This window comes from Argentina silus (genome assembly GCF_951799395.1).
Source record: "Argentina silus genome assembly, chromosome: X".
NCBI classification, from domain to species: Eukaryota; Metazoa; Chordata; class Actinopteri; order Argentiniformes; family Argentinidae; genus Argentina; species Argentina silus.
In genome coordinates this window covers 36529582-36554844 of record NC_139653.1, presented here as the reverse complement: position 1 = coordinate 36554844, position 25263 = coordinate 36529582, and the positions used below count along the sequence as shown (strand labels likewise).

Here is a 25263-nt window from a genome sequence, read left to right as displayed (position 1 = left end):
TGACTGCAACAGTATACTGCCACACTGGATGTTTTAGGCAGATAGGATATATCATTTTCATGTAATTTTCTGGCTACGGCAAATCTCCACTGAGTTAGCAAAATTATTCAGGCCCAGGTGTGGGCCACATACTTTGTTTTGTTCTGTCCCTATATATGCCTCGGGTCCCCGGCCAGAGTCTGGCACACATACAGCATAACCATTAGATTAAAAAGGTGTGGCCCAGATCTGGCCCATATGTCTCCGGTCCAGAGGTGGCTCAGATGCAGACTGCCACGTGGACCTTATATGGGGCTACATTAAACGAGCAACTCCCCAAATTACAAATACTCAAATACTCTGCTATTAAGTAATAGTAGTAATAATCCACATCAATTGTATATTCATGCTTGTCTATACTATAGTAATGATAGAGATGGCATTCACTTTTGACAAAACATAACCCAATAAGAAATTGCAGCAAGGCTCTACGTTAGCCAGTCATGATAGTATCAAAATGAGCATACAGCTAGCTAGCTATCTTGTGTAGCTAGTTAGTAGCTTCACCTTTGAAGTAAGTTGCTAGCGCTATGTGATTTACATCTTTCTCTTTTTCTTTGAGGCCGCAGCTGGCCATAGCCTATCGATCATTTGTAGATGTTATATATCATTTGATAGTTTTAACCAAATACTGAGTATAAAGAGCAACAAGAGAGAGCTGTCAAACCCAGTTCTGCGTTCGTGATGTCCTTCAAAATAGTCGTTATTACGTATTTTACCTCTCGCTTGGCTAGACGTCTTATACTCATACATACATACTTAAATGGAAACACATATCTCCACCTATCCATAGTAGATGGTAGATATCATCTATCCATAGTAGATGGTAGATATCACCTATCCATAGTAGATGGATCAAGGATGTATCACATTTTATCAAGCTGGAGAAGATTAGATTTTCCCTGAAAGGTTCACTGAGAAACTTTGAAAGAATATGGATACCTTTTCTGTACTATGTGAAGACCTTAAGAGTCATTCCAGAGGATGATGATAACTATAACTCTTAGATAGAATGCCATGCACATGTACACACACACATGTTTTTATGTTGTTGTTTTTTTTTATTATTTTTTTTATTTATTTTTCTTTTATCCTTCCTTTATTGTTAAATATTTTTTAAATTAAAATTTTCCCCTTAGGAATTTGTGAGGTTATTTTATTTATTTATTATTATTTTGTTCTTATTAATATAATTTTCTGCTTCATATCTCTGCTGTGGGGAAGGGAGGGGATTGGGAATGGGGATTGCATTGAGACATTTTATAGATAATACATTTTATTATTGTTACAGTGTTAGACAATTATCACGAAATAATCAATTTTCTAAATGTTTTCAAATAGTATAAAGCTGTACCCAGAGAGGCTTGGAGAACCAGTCTGCTATTGCTGTTGTCCAATGAGGGCATACCAGAAATGAATCAATAAGTAGAGGGTCTCAGTTTCAACCTTATCTGATGAGGGTAGTCATGGTAGGATAGAGGCATAGATAGATAGAGTACATTAATTAAGAGTAATTACACCCATAATGACACACATCCGGTGTAAAAACTAGCAAATACAATTTCCCAACTGTCCAACCACTATGCAACAATTGCAAATAACATTGCATTATTTCACATCAGGGTTAGTTTTCGAAGAATTTATAAGTGCATTTATAAAACATTAATAACTTGCTCCTGATTGCAAGCTCCCTATTTGGCAAGCACCAAGTGAATATCGGTATAAACTAATGATTCTCCAAATGGTTCTGTATTTTAAAACAAACATGTTTAAATTATACATACACTGAATCAAGTTATTTGTGTGGCAATTGTTACCAGAAATTCTGTGAGTCATAACCCTAACATCCAATAATACATGTACATTTTTACAAATTTGAAATTAGATTAGAAAGTGTCACCTTTAGCAAAATGAAAAGACTCAACAAATCAGTGTTAATAATATTGTTAAACAATTCATGAGGATAATTAGTGAGCCTTAACAAGCAACCCACCTGAGGGGACTATGATTTGGTCTCTGTCCATTCGTGTGTCAGAAGATTTTTTAAAACAATTTTGATTAAACTTGGGTGAATGGTGGGTCTTGCCATACAGATGGGACATTTAGGAAATGAACCCAATTTTGACTAAAGTATGGTGAAAGATGCATTTTGCCATAGAGAATTTTTAGGAATTTCAAGGTGATGTCATTAAACATGTCATAATATCGTGCAAAGTGGAGAGCTAGGAGTGTAGCCTAATGCAGTAGGTATATAGCCTAACAAATTTGGGAATAATATTTTGAGAAATCAACGCAAAGTTGTAAGAAGCAAGACTGATAATGATAAGTCTTATATGCAGCATAATTTGATGAATTTATGCTGCATATAAGATAAGTCTTATATGCAGCATAAAACGAAACTTGACCTATATCAATACAAAAACCTTGGTTTATAACCAGTTTTATTTATAACCAAATAAACTGCCTGTGCAAATATTTTGTTTTAGCTAATGACTTTGGGAAATATATTTTGAGAAACAACGCAATGGAAATATTAGCAGTGCAAATATTTTGTTTTAGCCTATTGGTGAAATTTGTGTTTGAAGTAAAAGTGTAATATCAATACAGAGTTAGAACAATAGTAGCTAAATGGTGCCCAAGAGAAAAGCCCTCCCCGTGCACAATGGGGACACAACACTGTAAAACAAAGACAACCAGAGTAACATAGTAAAAGGTGTGTGAATAAACATCTTACTTCATTGACAGGTTTCTTCATCACTCTCCTTTAGAGGGGTGCTACATCATTTGTGGGGATAACATGTTTACTGTATACTAGTTGCAAAAGATTTATGTTACTCCCACATTTTCTATTGGTCTCCCATTGTAAATAAATAACTTTTGCTTAAAAAAAATCCATTTTGTATTGAGAATTATACAATTAAAAATGCCTTTCTAAAGCCTTGCTAAAACCACAAATAAAGCACCCCCTCTTTAGGTAGACTCACAGACTCAAGTTCATGTTGAAGTTTGTCTTTATTATCCCAAAAGGGTAACTTGGTTTGCAGGCAGGGGCAACACAACATACAATAAAAGTACATAGAAAGTTAAAAGCAGACAGATGGCAACAACAGCAACAGCAACAACAACGACAACACATATATGCACACTACAAAACAGTACACCATAACAGTTAAACTGTACAATTAATGTGCCAGTCTACAATAAAGTGCAATGGGAGGTGATTTGTCAGTAGTCTATTCCTTCTGTGCACCCGGAAAGTGCATTTAGTGTGTTACTGAAATGGTTGTAGGAATGAAGGAGTGTTTGTATCTGTTGGTTTTTAGTTCTGAAGTGGGAGCCTGAGGGTAGGGGTTGAAACTATGATTTAATGGGGTGGTCACAGTCAGTGAACCAGAGAATTGAACTCAATTGACATGGAATATGCACAAATATGTCACTTATCATATTATTCATACAAACAAGTAATCATTTATTGATTCAGCTAAGGGAATAGCCCTAAAATCCATCATAACTAGACTCAGACAGGTAATAGACAGATAGTACTCTATCTGCAGCTTGTTAGTAAGAAATTAATACATTCTAATCCTGTCCACATTCTGATGCCATGCATCCCCCTCAACATGGGGTAATTAATATAATTACTTATGTTGAACACCATAGTGTCTGGTGTCAGCTGAGGGTGCAGTGACTCCCGACATGGTCCTCGTGCTCCTCCTGACACAATTCATCTCACCCTTTTGACCCATGTTCCCATGCTCTAGTTAAACCATGGATGGTACGACCCTGATACCAATTAAGAAACGTGATTGACTTGGTCATCTTGTGAGTCATTTACCACTGTTTTTTGGTGTGAATAAGATAAATAATGATGGGTGTACAACTTAAGTTGTGATGGGCACCTGAGGTGTTTCCAGATTTGTTTACTCCTCTTCCTTCACTTCCTTCACGTCTGGTCTTGAAGGACTCAAACAGAACCTTTGACAGACTGTCACATTTGCTGTGTCAGGGAAGAGTGGAGATGTCCTGACAGCTAACTACACAGTGGAACAGTTGGTTACCAGTTTGATTTCATGCCTGGTGGTGTTGAGGGGCAGGTGAGAAAGAGTCAAATGAAAAGAGGATGCTGCTCCGGTTTGGTACAGCTGTTTAGCCCTGAAAAGGGGAAGTGAGTGACTCTCAATAGAGGGCTGAAATGTGATTCAATGGCACTAATTCATGCACATAACAGGATGCACAGTAGAGCCATTTAATTCCAAAATGCCTTCTTTAACATGTTAACTTTCATGTGCCTTAATGAACAATCTTGTAAAATACAAATATGAATATTACAAATATGAATATTAAATCATTGAGCTAGCTGGCCTGAAGTCACCTATGGAGAGGGAGAGAGAGTTATCTTCATTCTAAATTATTATTATCACGCCTGAGGTTGCTGTTCTGGTGACTCTGGTGCCTTCCTCTGGCGGTCTGGTGCCAGTGCTGTCCAATCACCAGTTCATTCCGATCACCTGTGTTTCCTATTCTGTGTTTGCTATATATAGCCCGTTTGTTCCCCTATGTCCTTGTCGGAGATTCTCTCTGTCCGTGTGTAAGTTATCCTGTCTGCCAGTCTGTGTCCATGTGACCTAGTTGTTTACCCCGTTGCCTGTTTTGACCCGTTATTATTATTTCTTAGCTCAACATTTTTCCACTTATTAAGTGAGTACCTTGGTTTATGGAGCCTGGATTTCTCCACTTTTATTTTATCATTTATCCCAGTATATATTTTTGTACTTTGCGCCAACCCTCTAATTAAAGAGATTCTTTATTTGTACTACACCTGTCGTCTGAGTATCCATCCGCACTTGGGTTCACCCTACCACCAGTCCTAACAGATTATAACAGATTACAAATCGCCCACTGTAATTGGTGTGTGATACTGTATCGATCGACTCCCAAGCCAACACTCCAGACATGATGCTAAAGTGTCTGGGGCTCTTAGCACCTCTGCAGAGTGGTGCTGGCAGTGATGTGCTCACTACTAAGGCCAGGATGTTTTTTTTCCTAACCATGTGACGTGACGAGGACACACTATTTCCTCTACAACACTTGGTCATTCTTTCAGATGGCAACATATTGTGAGTGCTCTTATGGACTCACGGCAATCAGAGATGTGACAGCCTATGCTGGCTGTAATTTGCCAGCCATGCTACTGAATAAGTAATCAAAAAACACAGTAAACAGTAATTAACATCAGTTTAAGGAAAGTTCAGAGAAAGATGTTTAATCATCATAACACATATCAAGGTCAGGTCAGTAAGGAAATATAGCAACAAAAGTTTCATTAGCTGTTTACAAAACATTGAGTGGTCACCAGCACTTTAATGTGTTGATACTGATAATGCATGGGAGCGATTTATTGCATGTTTTTAAGTGTTGTTGACAATGTGGGACTGATGACATTTTTTTAATAAAGCAAACCATGGATGAATAATGACATGTTTTCATTTATTTAGAGCCAATCAAGCAATGAAAAATGTTTTGAACTCAGTAAAACAAAGGATCAGAAAGTTGTCTTTCTTTATAGGAAACAAGAGGAACAAAAGCACAAGGATAATCCACAGAGAGACTCTGAAAGTCTTTTAAGCAACTCGGGTAAGGCAAAAGACCTAAAACAAAATACAGAAATGTTATGGTAAATTTCTATAGAAAGTAAAGATTCCTAATTCCACAAAGGAAAGTTAGAGAGAGAAATTAAGACCAGGATGGCCAGTGATTGATTTGTGAGTGGAGAGTAGTGGAGATGTTTTTAAGGTTACGGGAGGGAGCAAAGGTTGAAAAAAACAGATGACCAGGGCATGGGAAAGCAGGATATGGTAAACAGAAAAGAGAAGCTGATATAAATTTGACCAGTTGAGAACATTCCAAATGGACAGGACAAACAAGCTGAGAGCAGAAGATGGAAACAAGATTTTGACACTTTTTCTGTGAGAGAAACAGGATAAGGGAGAGAGGAAAACCCTAATAAATAATGCACTGGTAGGTGAAGATAAGGCCAACCGTGCCAGGCCCTAGAATAACAGTGATAAATCTAATGAGCTCATCACCAATATGAAGTAACACGAGAACTGTCTTTACAAATAGGAGGGGAAACCAGGCCGTGACGAGATGTAGGAATTGAATGTTATTGGTGGATGCAGCTGGGAAGTATGAATGATTTGCATAGGAGGGAGGTAACCTATTTGAAACTATAAAGCGATTGACTGAAAGAACAACGTGGTCGCCTTTGCAAATGTGAACGACTTTTATTACTTGTGAATAAAAGTCTCTGGATAAACCATCAGCTCTAGTCTCTGGCATTTTATTTCAAAGTATTTTTTGACTTGAAATTCCACCACAATGTCAGCCTAACCATAGATGGTGGTACATCAGCCTGCTTGTCTTGGTCTGTATGGTGACACATTACATACAGCTGAAGTCAATATATTTCAGAGAGGGATATAACAACAGGCCACTGAAACTTTATTTCAGATTATTATTAGCCAACTGTGACCATTCAGAAAACTGAAGATTGAAGGCAATTTTTGCTTTCTATAGTTCTTTCAATTGAAGCCATTTGCTAGAAAAATATTTGTTTGCAGTCAATGAACGAGAGCATGCAGGCAGTTGAGCATTTCTTCAGCAGATACTAGTTTGACTTCAAAATGGAATTTGACTAGAATTCAGGCTAGGCTAGGTGAGAACAGGTCGGGGCAGTGTATCTATGAAGTCTCAAATTGGACAATGAAGCAATTCTCACTGCAGGGCTTGAAAACATGGCGACGACAACATGACAGCTATTGAAATCCTCAATAAAACATCTTATGAATTATCTTTGAATAATCACCACATAACACAACCATCAACTGAACATACAGTATATGTGCAATCAATAGATCTACACATCGTGGCATATAGGGCTTTCCATGATTCAGGTACGCGTGTCAAGAAAACATTAATGATTGGCCATGAAAGGTGCCTCCCGCAATGAAGCCACTTGCTGTAAGTACTGCGGGGATCCGCTTTGCCTCACTCTAATAACTGTGAGCCTCAATCTCCCAATACTCATACATCTCAAGCAGCCACATTTTTAGCAAGTCAGATAAAAACATTTGTCCAATTAATTGACAGCTCAATCTGAGGAGAGTAACCATAGCTAAAACAGGAAATTGTGACTGATTTAACAAATATCCCACATGCAGTGGATGGGACACTCTGAATACATGGAGGGGACACAGAGAGACTGTTTACAAAGTATGGCACAAAACAGCACATACAGAGCATTCTGTAGGACAGTAATGCATTTTTTAATGCATATTCTTTCTTTTTTGGCTCTATACTACAAAAGTCTGGATTTTAAATCAAACAATTACTATGAGGTTAAAGTATAGATCCTCAGCTTTTATTTGAGGGTATTTGTCTACACTTTGGTTTCACCATTTAGAAATTATGCAGACATAATCCCCCTATTTAATTTGACCAAAAGTATTAGGACAATTGGCTTGACAGGTGTTTCTGGTTAGTCAGTTGTATTCTGTCACATAATTTGTGCAGGCATAAGAGAACTGTCAATATCTAGTCTTGATTCTAGGCTTTGCGTTTGCCTTTGGAGTCTGCTATTGGTATTTGTCAACATGAGGACCAAAGAGGTGTCACTGAATATAAAGGAAGCCATTATTAGATACCATAGTCTGTTTTTTACTGTCTTAAGTGGGCAGAAGCTCCTTCCCCTTTACCACCAGCAGAATAACGTATATTTGAATTGTTACACTGTAATTGGTTGAGCAATGACCACGTTGTCTTTAAAGGTCATGTTGCAAATTTGTTGTTTGCAATTTGCAATTTGGCAATAATGATTAATTATTAACTTAATGAAAGTTGAAAATGTGTGCAAATTGTTGAAAATAATTTCCACTATAGTTTTTGTAAGTTACAGTATGTTCCTAAATTTGGTTTATTTTCCATAACAATTTCCAACTGTAATTCCAAAGTACTGTTGGAATTAGAATGTATCTCATACATAAACATTAAGCCATATTTACTGGTATGGTTTAGGTTTTATGGGGTCAACCTTAAATAGTACTTTAGGTCCATACATCCTACACAAAAAAAAACCTTTGTAATTCATTCTCTGTTTTTACCAGAGCTTACGTTCCCCCCTCTTAATAATGACAAATAGGCCGTTCCTGTTGAAACAACAGTATTGATCAAATTGTTCTCCACTGAGAACTAATTGAGATTGCAATCAGAACCATTATTCATGGTCATCCATTGATTTGTTGTCATTGAATGTCCCAGGGTTGAAAAGCTGCAGGCTACAAGTGTGTAAAAGCACACAGACATTTCATTAAATGGAAAATCATCAAATGTTGCCCTTAACATCCCTGCTTCCACTTGGGCACATTGATCTTATAAAACACAAGGGGTAAAGATCTCTGCTAGCTTCAAGCACCAAGGACACCCACCCACCTTTTCTTAATGTTGAATCAAAGTACAACCAGTGTGGCCTTCTTAACAGGGTTGGAATTACAGGGGGCTAAGACTATCCCTAACCCCATAAGAATTGAAATGTCAACGTTCAATGTGCCCCAATGTGCCAGTAGTTAGGGCGCCCCCTCTTCTTGACCCCCACAGTGTGATCTTCATAGGGAGATCAAGATCCTGATCAAAGTACAGTAAACATCTATAATCACTCCTACTGCTCTGTTTAATTGAGCATATGAACACTGAGTCGCTGCCAAGCATATAATCACAAATATGAGTGGAGCTTTAAAGGTAAAGAGCACATCCCATTCAGCATAATGGTATCCCGTTCATGCTTGATAATGATGATTGACTTCACAGAGTGCTGTAGCTGGTTCACAGACAAAGGGTGAGCATTTATTTATTTTTCTTTAACATTTATTTAATCAGGCAAGTGAATTAATTTATACTGGACAGGTAATTAATTTATACTGGACAGAACACAAACACTCCCATACTCCTAGTAAGTTATCATCACATCCACTTGATTCACATTTAACACGGCTAGACCTGTCAATTAACTTCTGAACCTGGGGTTGCATTTGCATATCTCCTGTAAGTACATGTAACTGCAGTTCATTTTAGAGCTTTGGCATGTTCAAATGTAACATTAGTTTTGATTAATGCAGTAGACGGATTAAAGAAAACAAAGTTATTTAATCATTGCACTATAATCATTGATTAAAAGTGATCTAAATGTACTTTACAAACGTACATAATCAAAGTTTATTCAAAGTATATTTTGTGTCCTTTTTTATCCTCAAACTTCTTCTGCTAATAGCCCTAAAAAGAATTTGCCCTATTTTCCTAATTTCCACCTAAATGACTATATCCAAACTAAACTGCTTATAACATCAGAAATATGATGATGAGATGCAAAAGCAGGGTATCATTGATAGGTAATAGGTGGATATGCTCAGGTCATAGTTCAGAATAACATACTCCACATGACGTGTGTGAAGTCAATTATCCCAAATTACTTTTGATATTTTCAAATCTTCAAATGTACTTGGGATAGTCAATTATTGGTCAATAGAGCTGGAGACACTTCACAGTCCCTCAGCAACGTGTCAATAAATGTGTGAACAGAATTGAGACACTTTCAAGAGAGAGAAAAAATATGGGCTTCACTGAACTTCAGTGTGGTCTGCTGTGTCCTACGCCAACCAACCATTCTGCTGTGTCCTACGCCAACCAACCATTCTGCTGTGTCCTACGCCAACCAACCATTCTGCTGTGTCCTACGGCAACCAACCATTCTGCCAATTAAGTGACTGATGCACATTTAGGTTGATTACACACCCAATATTGAACCAATCACAGCACACATATGCTGGTTATGTTCAGAAAAACCTAATGAGTAATTTGTTATCATCCATATGACATTTGATTCAACACAGACAACTGTATGGTGAATATTATGACATGTTTGTTGATTGAGAGTCTGCAGAGTCGTCATTGAAATTCATCAAGATTTGTAACACGGCGCTCGTCATTAAACATGGTACATTTTTGTGTTTATGGTGCATGCTTGAACTCTTCTTCTTCTAGACACATAGTCCATTTTTCCAGACAAATCTGGGTTTTCATGCATGGGTCAGATTTAGGAGACAGAACTTCACTACAGCCAGTGCAGCCCAAACAATCTGTTGTGTGTGATGCACACTTCACTGACAGTTGATTATTTACTCAATATTTTTGTAAAAGTAAATAAACATCATGAACTACAGTTGGTAGTACAGTACTTCAGTAGCTAGCTTGCCTAAAAAGTTTGTGCTTACTTGTCATGTTATTGATATATGGTAATGCATACATGACTAAAATACCTTGCTTTTTTATTAAATAAACTGTTTCTAAATGGACCCAATTAGCTTGTGTGTTTGCAGTTTAGTTGTGTCTAAAAGGTTTGTGATTATTCGCTAGCATGGTCAGTTTGAAATAGCTTTCATATGCACGTTTGGACAGACAAGACAGAGAGGTTAAACCTTAAATCTGTGCACATACCTGTAGCTTATTACTGTCTAGTATCTAAGTCTCTTGCTCTGGTTAGTGCTTATGTGAATAACCATCCAGTGGTGTTAGATAAATAGCAGAGTGGATTAGTCAAATAAATAAATTGTTCAGACTACTATGTGTTTGTATTATATACTAAAAACTATTTTGTTGTCTTATTGTTGATAACCCCTTCCTGGCTGACATGCAATTTCCTATAGGTAAGGCAGTGCTGGTGCGCTATCACTTATAGGCTTGTATGAGAGAATGCCCACTTTTCATCTGCATGTGCAATAGGTTGTTTTCATTAAAAACAATAATGTGCAAACATTAGAATTTTCAGCTGGAGGGCAAGGGTAGACTTCTCTGAGTCATACTTTTTGACTCGTCGTCTGTCGAAAGATACACTTTACAAACCTGGTGAACCACAAGTAGCACGATGCCTAAACCAGCTAACAATAAGGGTTTACAATAAACATAAGGTACGTTTCTCAGTAATTGCAACTAGTTGTCTACCATACCTACCAACATAACATAGCAAGTTTCTTTCTATCATTCTCCACCTGACAAATCAAACTGTCACCCTCCAGCTGACAAATCAAACTGTCACCCTCCACCTACATCCTAAGGAGAAGACACATAAAGAGATACTGTTCTACATGGTATGAATGGGGACTGATGACACAAAAGAAATTAATGCAATATTGGAGCATACACTGAAGACAAGACAAACACAAACAGAGGAAAAAACAAACACACACCAACAATGACGTGTAACCACCTCGTCCCACATACAGTGACCCAGAAAGAGCCATCCCGCTGGGGGATGTGGGTGGGGGGGCCTGCTTCTGTTAACGTGTCCACCTGTAAGTCAGACAGGGCGGACAGGTCAAGAGACAGTCCCGCTGGTGCCTGAAAGAATCAACGCTGCGAGACACACACAGATCTGACTTCCCAGGGCTAGGTTCACTAGGATGATCAGAGTAGGTATGAAATGTATCCCTACTCGCTAAGGTCAGACATCCAGGAGGTGGGGTATAACTCCTGTGTTTGTCTTGTATGTTCATAATGAGACTCGACTAAGCTCATTTACAGAATTGCTGTTAGCCCTTTTTTAATGTCGCCACTCAGTCAATTGGGAAATATACAAATTCCAGTATACAGTAGAAATGATCAGGTATTTATGTCGGGCATACACTGAAACATAATTACACAATAATAACAAATGAATAACTCATGTGTTTCTTTTGGATGGATGCATGCTTATGTGCGTGCTTGTGTGCCTGCGTGTGTGTGTGTGTGTGTGTGTGTGTGTGTGTGTGTGTGTGTGTGTATGTGTGTGTGTGTGTGTGTGTGTGTGTGTGTGTGTGTGTGTGTGTGTGTGTGCCTGTACATGCATGTATGTGTGCGTCCTCCCTGTTCCAGTGCTAACTGGCTGCACACCTACAGGGGGCCAATACAACAAGATTAATGTGGCCAATAAGCACCACCCGTACAAATGGCAAATAAACACCTTACAATTACCTAAACAATGGCCAATGAGAAGATTAGTGTAAAGGGTTACAAGGCCCATTACTTGCCAACACATTAAATGAGCAACCATGGACTGATTAGGAGCAGCCCATTCGAAAACAACAGCTGTGATGCACACTGTGGAGGGAAAAGGTCAGCTGTTTGCTCAAGATCTGCATAAATGAAATGTGAATATGGTCAAGGAACATTACAGCTCTATATATCTGTGGATACTGTTATTAACACTGCCTCATATCGACGCATATGACGATAATGGTCAATAAGTGGTTGTTAGTGGTGCACAGGACTTTTCAACCTGTTGCTGTGTGTTCAGGCAAAATAAAAATGAAGAAGAGGGCAGTTGGTAGACCGAGGGTGTACAATAATTTGGGCTCTGGAGCAAACCTTTTGAGAGAGCTTCTGAGAGATAATGCAGCTACTAGGAACATTTACACTTTTACCTTGAAGATATAGATTCACAACACATTAAGTCTTGTTTTTCTGCATAGAGGAATGTCTTGTCTGTCTTACTGAAGATACAGAGCTGCAAAATGATTGCCATGGATTACAATCACTTGCTGATGAATATTGCAAGGTTACCGTAAAGCAGATTAAATATTGCACACTAGTAGACATGATATATGTATATCTTACAGTAAAAGACATGATATACTCTACTGTTGTATAATGCATTTAAAAGGTACATTATCTGAAACTCATTCAGCTCAAGGTTAATATTTCAGATCCCTAGTGTAGCCCTCCCTCCCTGAATCTTAACCATGTTTAGAATGTATTTAATGGTGTCCAACCAGCTTGTTATATTCCAGTATTAGTCCATATTCTGCAGAATATGTTTGTCCTTGGGCCAGAGGGTATGGCAGTGACGTTTCAGTGGTTTCCACAGAAGTCCCCTCGTGTCTCATCTCTATCCAGCTGCAAAGTGCTGACCTTCCACTCTCACTACAACCTAACCTCAATGGAATAGCTATAATGGCAGGACATGATCAAAACAAGAGCTGGGGCCTTGGATTCAGGAAAGAGCAGAAATATTCCTCTTAAAGGGATGTTCCACTCTATGTATGTCTTACAGATATTTGACACTTGAATTTATATTCAATATTGATATAGAAAAACATAGAACATATAGTGACAGCGCAGAATAGGGGCAGAATAACATATAAGGTCACATATTAAAAGCCTTCCTAAAGAGGTGGGTCTGAAGCCGGGTCTTAAAAATGTTCTGACTGAGGGGGGCAGAGCATTACAGAGGGGGTGTGTAGCAGAGGAGAAGTTCCTGTCACCAATCATCTTTAGTTTGCTTTTGGGGACCAGGAGATGACCAGTGTCAGATGACCGGAGGGAGCGGGAGGGACAGTAGGGTGTGAAGAGTTGACACTCTTTTTAACGGGGAGCCAGTGAAGACTGAAGAACAGGGATAATGTGATGGCGGGAGGGTGTTGATGTAAGGATACGGGATGCAGAGTTCTGGACATGCTGTAGTCTGTTTACTAAGTGGGAGGTGAGGCCAGAAAGAAGTGCATTGCAGTAGTCTATGCAAGGGGAAATTAATGCATGGATGAGTTTCTCTGTGACTGTGAAGGAGAGGAATGGTCTGATCTGAGCAATGTTTTTCAAGTGAAAGAATGACTGATATTTTTCTGATATTGCTAATGTAGGATTCAAGTGAGAGGGTGTAGTCAAGGAGAACCCCTAGGTTTCTGGCAAAGGGTGAGGCTTTAACCTCTACTCCCTCGTTGAGATTGATGAGTGCAGATGATTTGTCCAATGTTGTCCTGATATGTATTTGGGGATCGTCTGCGTATAAGTAGTAGCTCAGTGGCTCTGCATGATCTAACCAAGAGGGATCATGTAGATGGAAAATAACAGAGGACCAAGGACAGAGCCTTGGGGTACATTGTGTAGACAGTACAAAAGAGTAGATGTGGCAGATTTGAGTTTGTCTATGGAGACAAACTGCTGTCTGTCAGACAGATATGACTTGAACCAGGCAAGGGCAAGGCCAATGGGGCCAGCAGAGGCCAGTGAGGCCTCAGCCTATCTAGCAGTGTGTTGTGGTTGACTGTGTCAAATGCTGCACTGAGGTCCAACAGGATTAGAATGCTTATTAGAATTAGAATTAGCCACCAGTAGTAGGTTGTTGGTCACCCTGACTAGGGCTGTTTCAGTATTATTATGTTTCCTAAAGCCAATGTATCTTAAACACACTCCAAAAACTTGAATCAAGGATATCTTACAGAAATGTTGTTTGTAAGTAATTTTACTTTTGTGATATGTTATTTATAAACCCACTTTTTAACCTTTTTTTTTTTTTGCAAGAAGTTCCAATCCAAAAAGGATTTTACTTTCTCTCTGATAGCATTGCACGCAGAGGCAACCCAATGAACCAATTAGTGTCCACAGTGCAGGAGATCTCCTGTAGGGAAATAAATCAGCTGTATTTTTTTTATTTAGAAACTAAAATGGACAAAATTTTATTTTCTTTGACAAAGTATTTCAGAGTTTAGTTTGAGTGCTGTTATGGACTTAAATACGGTGATTCCGACAGAAATTTAGATAATCTAAATATACAATCAATGCATGAAAAAATTGTCTGGGGTGGTGTACTACATTAAATACTAGTGCTAGACAACCATAAGATGTAAACAGAGTAGAACAGCCCTTTAAATGAGTCTCCATAGTAATAGATGTGTTTAATTAATTCATTAATTTAATCTACTTTCTTTTCTTAAAAAAAAATCTTCTGGGGAACGTCTTCTACAGACAGATACTCTTCCGACAAATCACAAGTTTTAGTAGGTGGAGATCAGAATGAAATGGATGAATCAGAAGAGAAAGGAGGTCACAGAAGCCAATTGTTGAGCAGACGTTTAGCCAGGAGCATATGTAGTTTGTGGGAGACAACACCTTAGACTGTGTGTGTGTGTGTGTGTGTGTGTGTGTGTGTGTGTGTGTGTGTGTGTGTGTGTGTGTGTGTGTGCATGTGTGTGCATGTGTGTGTTTGCGTGCGTACGTGTGTGTGTGTCTTAGTGATTGTAGAGGATACTAGGAGCATAGTATATATCAATTGGTTCTGTCATTCTTTTTTCAGGTCAAGCAAATGTTTACGTGTCCTAAAGCTTAGTTAATAGTACTAGTTTAGTATTCAATTATAAACCATTTACAAACAGTTATAACTCATTAGTTTAGATTTTCAGTATTCACTTGGTGCTTACCAAATAGGGAACTTGTAATCAGGAGACAGTTATTAATACTTTATAAATGCACTTATAAATGCTTCGAAAAATAACCCTGAAGTGGTTGCATAATGGTTGCAGAGTTGGGAAATTGTATTTGTTTGTTTTTATACCAGATTTGTCTAATTATGGGTGTAATTACTCTTAATTAATGTAATCTATCTATCAATGCCTCTATCCTACAATTATTACCATGACTACCCTGACTATGGTAGAAACTGAGACCCTTCACTTATTGATTCATTCCTGGTATGGCAAGACCTCATTGGACAACAGCGATAGCAGACCAGCTCTCTTCATTGCTTTTCAATAGGAGCACCACAAAGTTGGCCCCATATGATAATATGAGGTTCTCCAAGCCTCTCTGGGTACACTTTTATAATAATAGAAAACATTTAGAAAATGGATTAATTGACAAAAACAATAATATTTCATGATAATTGTCTAATACAGCAATAGTAGAAAAATATGTTGCTATAGGCCAATGAATACCCTATGTTGTCCAAATGGTACAATGGTAGAATTGAAAGAGGCATATTGCACAGATAATGCTGTGCTAAGAATAGTCTGAAGCAATGATGGTCAAGCTCTGTAGGTTTGGATTTAATGAATGTTACTGGGACACAGTGTACACTCTGTATATAACAGCTTATAGGCTATCTGGTTACACTTCAGCATGACTAACACTAAACAGAGTTTATAGAGCAGTTGTCTTTTATTTTATTTTATTACACATTTTTTGAAGGACTTCAGAAAAAACATCACAAACCCAGAGGTGGGTTTTATGACCGATGTAACCGTCAGGCTAGTGAACCCAAATGCAGAACACAGAGAACAAAGGCAGATGATGGTTGAACTAATGAAGGGTGTATTTATTGTAGAGGCAAGGGTATGCTAGGAGGGAGGATGAGGGAGTAGGGGAGAACGGAGTAGCAGGGTGGAATGGCAAGCAAAGAAGAGGTGGCTGGCAGGCAGGGCAGGCAGGCAGAGTGGACAGGGCAGGCAGGGCAGGCAGGACAGGTAACAGAAGGCTGGAGTCAGAGGCAGGAGTCAGGCTGGGGTACTGCAGGAACAGGGAAACAGGTATTAATTAATGTATCAATATACTGATGGGACAGTATTTAGTAAGGATGGAAGCACGACTTAACAGATAACTGAAGCTACGACCTGGTAGCATGACTCCCACACACCTGATTCCACTTCTGAAAATCATGGAGAGAGCAACAGAGTGAGAGTAGGAGAGGAGGGGTACTGCAGGCTAGATGGAAGTGGAGGGTGTGACAACCGAACTGTAGGTGCCAGCTCTCTAGTGTTGCTATCTTTCCTCAGAATTTGGTCAAAACTATCAAATGATATATAATAGTTACAAACACTAGGTAGGTAGGCTATGGCCAGCTGCTGCCTTGAAAAAAGAAAGATGTAAATCACACAGCACTAGCAACTTAGTTCAAAGGTGATGCTACACAAGCTAGCTAGCTGTTTGTTCGTTTTGATACTGTCACGACTATCTACCTATCTAGCTCCACACCAGTGTGGCTTTGTCATAAGAAAACACCAATAGTACACTATTAGCTAGAGGGACACGTTATATGTTGTGTGGGGCCACCGGTGTTGCTCACCTAGCTAGCTAAAATCAATGCCAAATGAGGCTAGGTAGTAGCTAGTTAGCCAGTATCACCTGTAGCAAGCCTCTTATTAGTAAATTGATGCCAATGTGAAAAGCACCTATTAAACTTTTTATAAATTTTTCTATTATCATTATGCAGCTGGCCGGTAGCCTTGCTGCAGTTTGTTATTGAATTATGTTTTGTTAAAAGGAGTGCCTTATTTTATACTGTAGGTACACATTAATTATGCTTAGTTACAAATGTTTGTAACTCATTAATTAATGTTAATACCTCATTAATAAATGTGTTACACTTTACATTAACGTAACATTTCATCAGTTATAAATGTTGATAACTCATGAATTAATGTTGGTAATTCATTAATAAATGATTAACGGTGTGACATTTCATCAGTTATAAATGTTGGAAACTCATTAGGTTTAGTACAGAGGATAGAAGAGTACTCACGTGACTTAATTATCAATATGGTATACTCATTGATTAACCCAATCCAGCTCAGACCACACATTGGTGAACACACATAAGGGGTACGTAGAGGATAGATATCAACAAATAAAATCTGAGAACCTGCACAGTGGACTGTTTAAATGAGGAACGTGTTGACAAGGACATCAGAATTTCAAGTATGGGCCATGGGCCTGTACTGTACTTTGGGAGATCTTCACATTGTACTGTATGTAAATATGTGTTGAATCTGTTTGGTGCCAGCGTATCATCCCACAATTCAATAAATAACTTCCTCAACTGTGCAACCACTCTCTAAACTAATGAGTTATAACTGTTTGTAAAAGGTTTATAATTGAATAATAAACCTTCACATAAAATGTTACCTTGGTCATTTACAGGGCTCCACTGGCTTTGCCTTAAATTCCTGTTTCATTTTAGTATGATTGGTTCAGATTTCTCTGCCTGCCTATGTTGTCTCCCTGGAGTATCAGTGTAAAACAGATGGCCATGTGAAATCGATTTGTCTCAAGTGTTGTTGCAACACCCTCATTGCAACCGTGTCATTGGGGAGATGATAGTCCAGCTGGGGTGGTTTGTCCTTATTCTGAGTTCAGTCAAGTACTGATGCATTTATTTATCTGTGATAAATGTCTACTTCTCTAATGTGATTGTGTACATGAATAACTTATTAAACTCTCTTTCTAATGATATGATAATTCTATCATTAAATGATATTGCATCAATTGTAGTTCAGTCAGCTTGTCAGTTCAGTGAGTAAACAATATAATTGATGCCTAATAATCCAGTCGAGGCAATCAACAGGAGAAAACAAAACAGATAAACTGGCTATTGATGGCAGAGTTTAGGGTCCTCTTGATGTAACAGAGGTGATTTGAAATCTTTTGTGATGAGTATACCTACCTGCGAATCAACAGATTGAGCTAAAGATGGGATGAGAATATTACACACGAGTGAATATAAAGTGATATAGCTGTCTAGCTATAGGAGGCCTACGTTTACTCTGAGGTATTGCATTTATAATCAAGATCAAGGATTTTAATTGAAGTTTGTAGCTTAATCACAAGAGAATGGCTTGTATACTGATGCACAGAGAATAATTTATTTTCAGATATTAAAATATTCTTTATCATGATGGTACTGTTGCTTCTGTAGCATTTACAGTATAGTCCTCAGCCTGATTTTTAAAATTTGTCAGCAGATGTTTGTCCTTCTGCATACATTTGATCATATATCTAATTTCAACCCTCCTCATGATGTTGGAGAATGCATGCTATCCTTCCTGTCAAACCCCCTCCCAAGAGTCCAGCATTAATAAACTGGGCCAGCAGTCAGTATCTCAGACAGATCTCCCTGGATCCAAGAATCCTTCCCATGGAAAAACCAAAGATTGAAATGCAGTTCTTGTTCTGTCTCTGGCTGAAATAGCTACTAGAGGAGCTTGGTAAATAATGCACTCTCACTGAATAGGGGATACATTATGTTATAGTCAATAAACACTCAATATGCTAACTATTACTACTATATTACTACTACTGACTACTATAGCAGACTCTTGATCACAATTACTTGTTTAAAAAAATCTCTCTCTGTTAGTTGACTAAATAATCAATATAGTTAAGTGAACTGGAGGTGCAGCAGACCAGTGGGAATGAGACAGCAAAGAGCCTGGATGAGGTGAGAACAGGCGGTGAACAGGAAAGTCTCATGGACTGATCTCTGGCAAGCAGAACCACACCGCATCAAGTTTATGGTACAGGCTGTGCTTGATGTCCTTCCCAGCCCATCATGCATGTCCACCATAGACTATCGTAAGCCTTATTTGGGAGACAAGGTGCATTGAGGTGGGAAAAAGGGGTTTTGCTGGGCAATCCCTCTACAAAGCTGACAGCGCACTGGGCATCACTGGAGCAAGGAAGTGGAGAGCCATTAGCAACACTATCAAGGCAGTGGTAAAAGCCTCAAGACGGCTCTAGATCAAGAGGAGATCCATGGGGATCAGTGCAATGCCACTTGGAAACAAGCTGAGGTCTTATCGATCTCGCCCGGGTCACCTGGGCGAGAGTGTCTGATATTGTAAGACCCAATGATCCAATTAGACAATTCCATGTACTCACCCAACCAGGTAATGATCTATCTTATCATGTGGAATCCTTCCAAGTGCACAAATAATCACAAATAACCAAAGCCATCTAAGTGAATAAAAGAACACCCATGCAATGGTTTCCTCTTTGTGTCTGTTTTATTAAATATACTGTGCATGCACTCAAACACAAAAACAAGCACATATAAATGCACCAAAATAGTCCCTATATAAAAACTGAGTAAATAACAATATTCAAATCCATCCAATTTCCACATTTCATAGAATACATTGTATCTTGTATCCCCATTTGTTTTCAAAAACAATAACACCATTGGTGTTTTAAGTTTGTTTTATGTTTTAAGTTGCTCATCTGTTACTTGTAGGCAAATCATACTGTAAACAACCAATAGACTGAAACAAACCAAGATGGTATTGTAAATCGAGGCAATTGAAAATGCTACACCACCACATGGATATTTTACAATACAACTCTCCTATGGTCAATCAATCAAATGTATTCATATAGCACGTACAAAGACAAAGACAAATTGTCTCAAAGTGCTTTACAACCAGAACAATACAAACAATATATGCAATAAATACTATACAAACAATATGAACTAACACTGAACCATAGACGCCCAAAAAGCAAACCAACGAAAAAATCACCAGAGGGGAGAAAAACATTGGCACAGTGGCAAGGAAAACACCCTGGAAGGGGCCTTTTCACACTGCACTTAGCCTAGGGCTAAGAGCTCCCTGCTAAGAGCTTTTAGCCAGAGCTTTTTAACTGTTCACACTTGCACATTCTAAAGTGGGCTGGCACCGACTTTAGCCCAGGGTTAGCTCCTCTCTGCTCTGGAGCAGGCTTAGCACCGACCAAACGCAGTGCCAATACTATCCAGTGTGAAACGGAGTAAGGGTTGACTGCAATGGAACTGTAATCACACAGCTGAACCATTACCACAGCATTTTCTCTGGAGATAATGTGTTGTCATGGTTAGCTTCGAACAAACTAGTTGTTACAAGATATGGTAAAACACAAATATCCGCCCAGTCACGTCCACCCAATATATGTTTCCTTTTGTCACTACTTTGTTGATGTCCGTTGTTCAGCACACTAGCAAGCTTGCTAGCTAGCTAGCCAACTTGCATGGCTAGAATGGTCGCATTTTGCTATGGTTATATCAATTAACCCAGGGCTTAAGTACACAAGTGTGAATCGTTAGCCTAGGGTTAACACTAAGCCCAGGGTTACCAAATGCATGTGTGAATCGAGGTTAAGCTAACCCAAGGCCAGTCTTGGCCCTGGCTAAGGATATCCCTAGGCTAAGAAACTACTGTGAAAAGCCCCCTGAGAGAGAAGTACTGTAGGACCAGGGAGAACAGCAGGGGTAGGATATCTTAGAACTCACAAAATGTATTTAAATAATCCACTTGTAGAATGTATTAAAGCTTGATCAACACTCAGAGAAAACATAAATAGCCACACTCTTATCAATATCTAAATAAATGCTGTAAATACTGTAAACTAATTTTCTGCATTTATTTAGTCATTCTGTCTGACTCAAGACCAAAGCAAACATTTACAGCAAACTTTGGTGATATAACAACCTATAGTACAAATGGTACAATGCCACTTAAATATACATCAAATATAAGCAAAATATGAATGGAACAATACTTAAAAGTGCTGCTTTGGTTCTTGTTCGCCACTTCTGTTTCACATGTTTGTGCTTCTTCTTTGTTGATTCTCTTTGGGGAAAAAACAGTTGCAAACTAACACTTAGTAAATCTAGATAAAAACTCAAGGACAATCTTCATGACAATATGACTATAATAGCTACATAATGTCTGCGGTCTTCTCCCTCCAGTTATAGAGAACACAAACATCCCATAGCCATCTAAATGGAGTCTCATCCCCTTCACCTCAGACGAATACAATCTATCTCTTCCGTCACGGGCATGGAGGACGTCCGCAAGTCAGTCTCCTCCACGGTTTTACTGGGAGCGTAGGTGGACCTCCAGCGCAGCAGCACGATCCTTTTTAGGTACTTCACCGTGTTGTTCTTGACACTGACGAAGCAGAAAGTGTTGATCATGCTGTTGCTCATGGCGATGCACTCAATGATGTAGAAGGCCACCAAGGAGTTTCTCTGCCGGGAGATGAGTGTGGGGTGGAAGTCGCGGAGGATGGTGAAGGCGTAATACGGCGCCCAACACATGATGTACGCCGTCAGGATCCCAATCAAGACCAAAACGGTCTTCCGCCGGCAACGCAGCCTCTTCCTGATCTGCTCCGTCTGGAACCCTGGAACGCTCTTGAACCAGAGCTCACGGGAGATCCGTGCGTAACACATCGTCATGACAACTACAGGTCCGGCGAACTCCAGGGCAAAGATGAAGAGGAAGTAGGAGCGGTAGTAGGCCTGCTGGTCCACGGGCCAAATCTGGGCACAGAACACCTTGTGGGTGGTGGGGTGAGTGGCGGTGGCACCACTGTGAGGGTACATCGTCACGGAGGCAAAGTAAGCTGAGGGGATGGAGATGAGGACAGGTACGATCCACACGCCGGTGATCAGAAAGTAGGCTGTCTGGTACTTCATACGAGGCCTCAGAGGGTGGACTATGGCCATGTACCTGAGGGCAGAGAAGTTGTTATTCATTTGTATTAGGCCAGGGCTACAAAGAAGTATGCTTGTAGAAGTATTTTGAGTGTGCTGCTACTGCTAGAATTCTAGTACACTGCCGGAATTGCCATCTTGTGATCCAGCCAGGATGCATGAAATGAAGAGCAAAGCCAATCTTAAAGGAATACAGCATGCAAGTTCAATACATACTGTTTCTTTATTTATTAAACATCCATTCACGCCACATTCGGTATATGCTTCCATAGTTCGCCACCTTACGAACTGTAGAATGTAAACAAACTGGAGATCATACAGGGCGGAACTAGAAAGCCCAACTGTGGAAATTCAACCAGGCTTGTTCACGAGTCTTGAAGCACTGGGCTTGAGCACAGGCTGGCCACTAATAAGCCTTGGCACGTACTGGCACAGCTGTGAAAAAGTGGTTATTGATGTTAACATAAGAATGTATTCTATTGATCCCTAAAGGTTGAATTGGAATTAGCCCCATCCTAATGTACTGTCTTACTCTATGAATCATGCCTCTACCATCCAAGAAAAATCAAGTCGCAAAAAAAGGATACAGAAAGTTCAAAGAAATTCCTATCATAACCTTGTTTTCACAGTAGAAGGGCTAAGAGGTCATTAGATAATGTCGCTAGCTGACACATCAAAGGCTCACTTGGTAATGGATTTTGCAGAGGGCCTCAACATGAAAGTGATTCTGATTGTAATAATGTTAGAGTACTACAGAGAGTAAGGCCTGCAGTTACTCATCCAACAGTTCTTGTGATATGAGGACAAAACTGAATTACAGTAACCATAAATAATGTATGGTTTCTCAGCAACCTTTGATGAAGTGATTCAACATTTACTTACTATATATATATATATATATATATATATATATATATAGATATAGATATAGATATAGATATAGATATAGATATATATGTGTGTATTTTATTTTGTCTAAGCTGAGTAATGTAACTCAGTTAGATAGTTTGTGAAATCTAGTTCATCATATTGACCCCTTTAGAGAGAAATCTAAGAAATCCCTTTAAGAGAGAAATCACAATAATGTGTACTGCAGACTGAATGGGAACATGGCATGCCAAAGACATGTTCTTGGATTCAAGTTCATTGTTGCATTGTGAGGTAATTTGATTGGCTGGATATAATAGACCACTGCAATCGACTCATTCTCATTTGAAAAGCAATTTCCACATACAGTATGCAGCATTCAAATGTGCTTGGGAGCTTAACATACTTGGTTTGATTGCCTTTGGTCAAAATGGGCCTTGCATCCCTGTTGAGATGCATCCTGAAAATTAACAGTGACTTTTCTTTCTCAACTGTGTGGTATGAGTGTTGGGAAAACGTTCATTCTAAACACAGCAGGACCAACTCAGGGGACTAGAAATATAGACACAAGCTGTTTAATTTGTGGAACTGACCCCACTTCAGGTTTCATTATTGATAAAACCTTGGATGGCTATAACAGAGAGCTGACAGATGATTTCCAATCCATTTATGAATGAGATTGTGAATCAGGCCTGAGGTAAGTCTGTTCATTACAGGATGGCTGATTAAGATATATTGCTGATTTCTCTCTCTCACTCTCCCCCTCCCCTCTCTCTCACACACACACGCGCACACACACACACACACACACACACACACACACACACACACACACACACACACACACAAACCCGTCATTGAAAGAACCCTGGGACCAACCTGTCGACAGCAATAGCTAGCAGTGCATTGGTGGACACGTAGAGGGATACAGTCCTGAGGTAGTTGACAGAAGCACACAGCACCAGGCCATGGTCCCAGGACAGTTGCTTCACTACGTAGTAATCCACCAGGAACGGGCAGCACACCACCGCTACGATGAAGTCTGATATGGCCAGGTTGGCTATCAGCAGGTTGGTGAGGTTACGCAGCTTCTTGTATCGTGCCAGAGTGGCGATGAACAGGAAGTTGCCCACTCCGCAGACCAGCATGATGCAAATGAGGACCACACCAATGACGATGGTGGCCACAAAGAAGGCGCGTCCCTGCGTGGTGTCGGGCATCTCGTTATCGGGTACGCCGTAGTCTGTGTCGTAGTTGTCTGTGAACAGGTCCATATCACTGCCTGGGACATGGTCACAGGTCTCAGTGTACACAGTCGCCAAGTGGGTGATGTTAGGATCTCCCATGGCTACAGGAAGAGGGTTCTTGGTTGGTTATGTCAATTATGTCAATTTACAGCTGTCACTTTCCTCAGAAAAACATCTGGTATTTTTGGATCATGGTGTTAATTTCCTCCAGAATCCATTAATTTCATAAGCTGTTTTGTGCCTTGATGATGCAGGTGAATGAGGGAGGAGGAAGCCAGTGTAAGATTCCACATGTCACTCAGACAGCCATGAGGACATCTTCACCTGGAACACAAATTATGATATTCTCACTATCATGACTCATATCAAGGAGGAGAGACATACACTTTACATGACTTATGGAAATCATAAAGCAATCATGCTCATGAGATTCAAACTAATGGAGAATGCACACATTTGTTGTCCCCCACAATGAACTCTGTTATGCAGCATCATTTAATACCAACAATTGGCCGATATCAATACAGAAACCAGAGTTGTATAAGGTTTATAGCCAGTTGCATTGGATTGCATTTGTCACCAAATAATTTGGCTGTGCAAATATTTAGTCTTAGCCTATTGGTGAAATATGTGTTTGAAGTAAAGGCGTCCAAATTATGTTTCTCTTTCATCAGAAGGTGATCGCACCAAGAGGAAAGCCCTCCTTGTGTGAAATGGGGACACAATAAAGGATTCTCCATCACTTTCCTTTTATGGAGGGATGCTAAATCATTCATGGGGGACAGCATGTTTACTGTACATTTGTTTGTTTTTGCTGCTGCTCATCTGTTTCTATATTTGTTCATTCATACCTACTCCTCTCTATTGAAAATAATCTTCCACTGAACAACCAAACATGATGTGCTGTAAATGCTGTTACTTCAATGCAAATTAATAAACAGCGTGTCAGAGTGAGCTGTGGCTGGAGGATAAAAAAAATCAAACAGTAGCAAAGCTTAATATTATCGA

At 39.3% G+C, this 25263-nt stretch overlaps 1 protein-coding gene across 1 annotated transcript; it reads right to left on the bottom strand.

The window, feature by feature from the left end:
• Positions 1 to 21442: 21442 nt before the first annotated feature.
• Positions 21443 to 24354, bottom strand: prokr1b (prokineticin receptor 1b; the record flags this gene model as incomplete). Its single annotated transcript, XM_083694703.1, has 2 exons — positions 21443 to 22157; positions 23888 to 24354. 2 exons carry the CDS (start codon positions 24352 to 24354, stop codon positions 21443 to 21445), a joined length of 1182 nt encoding a protein of 393 aa, XP_083550829.1.
• Between the last annotated feature and the right edge of the window lie 909 nt (positions 24355 to 25263).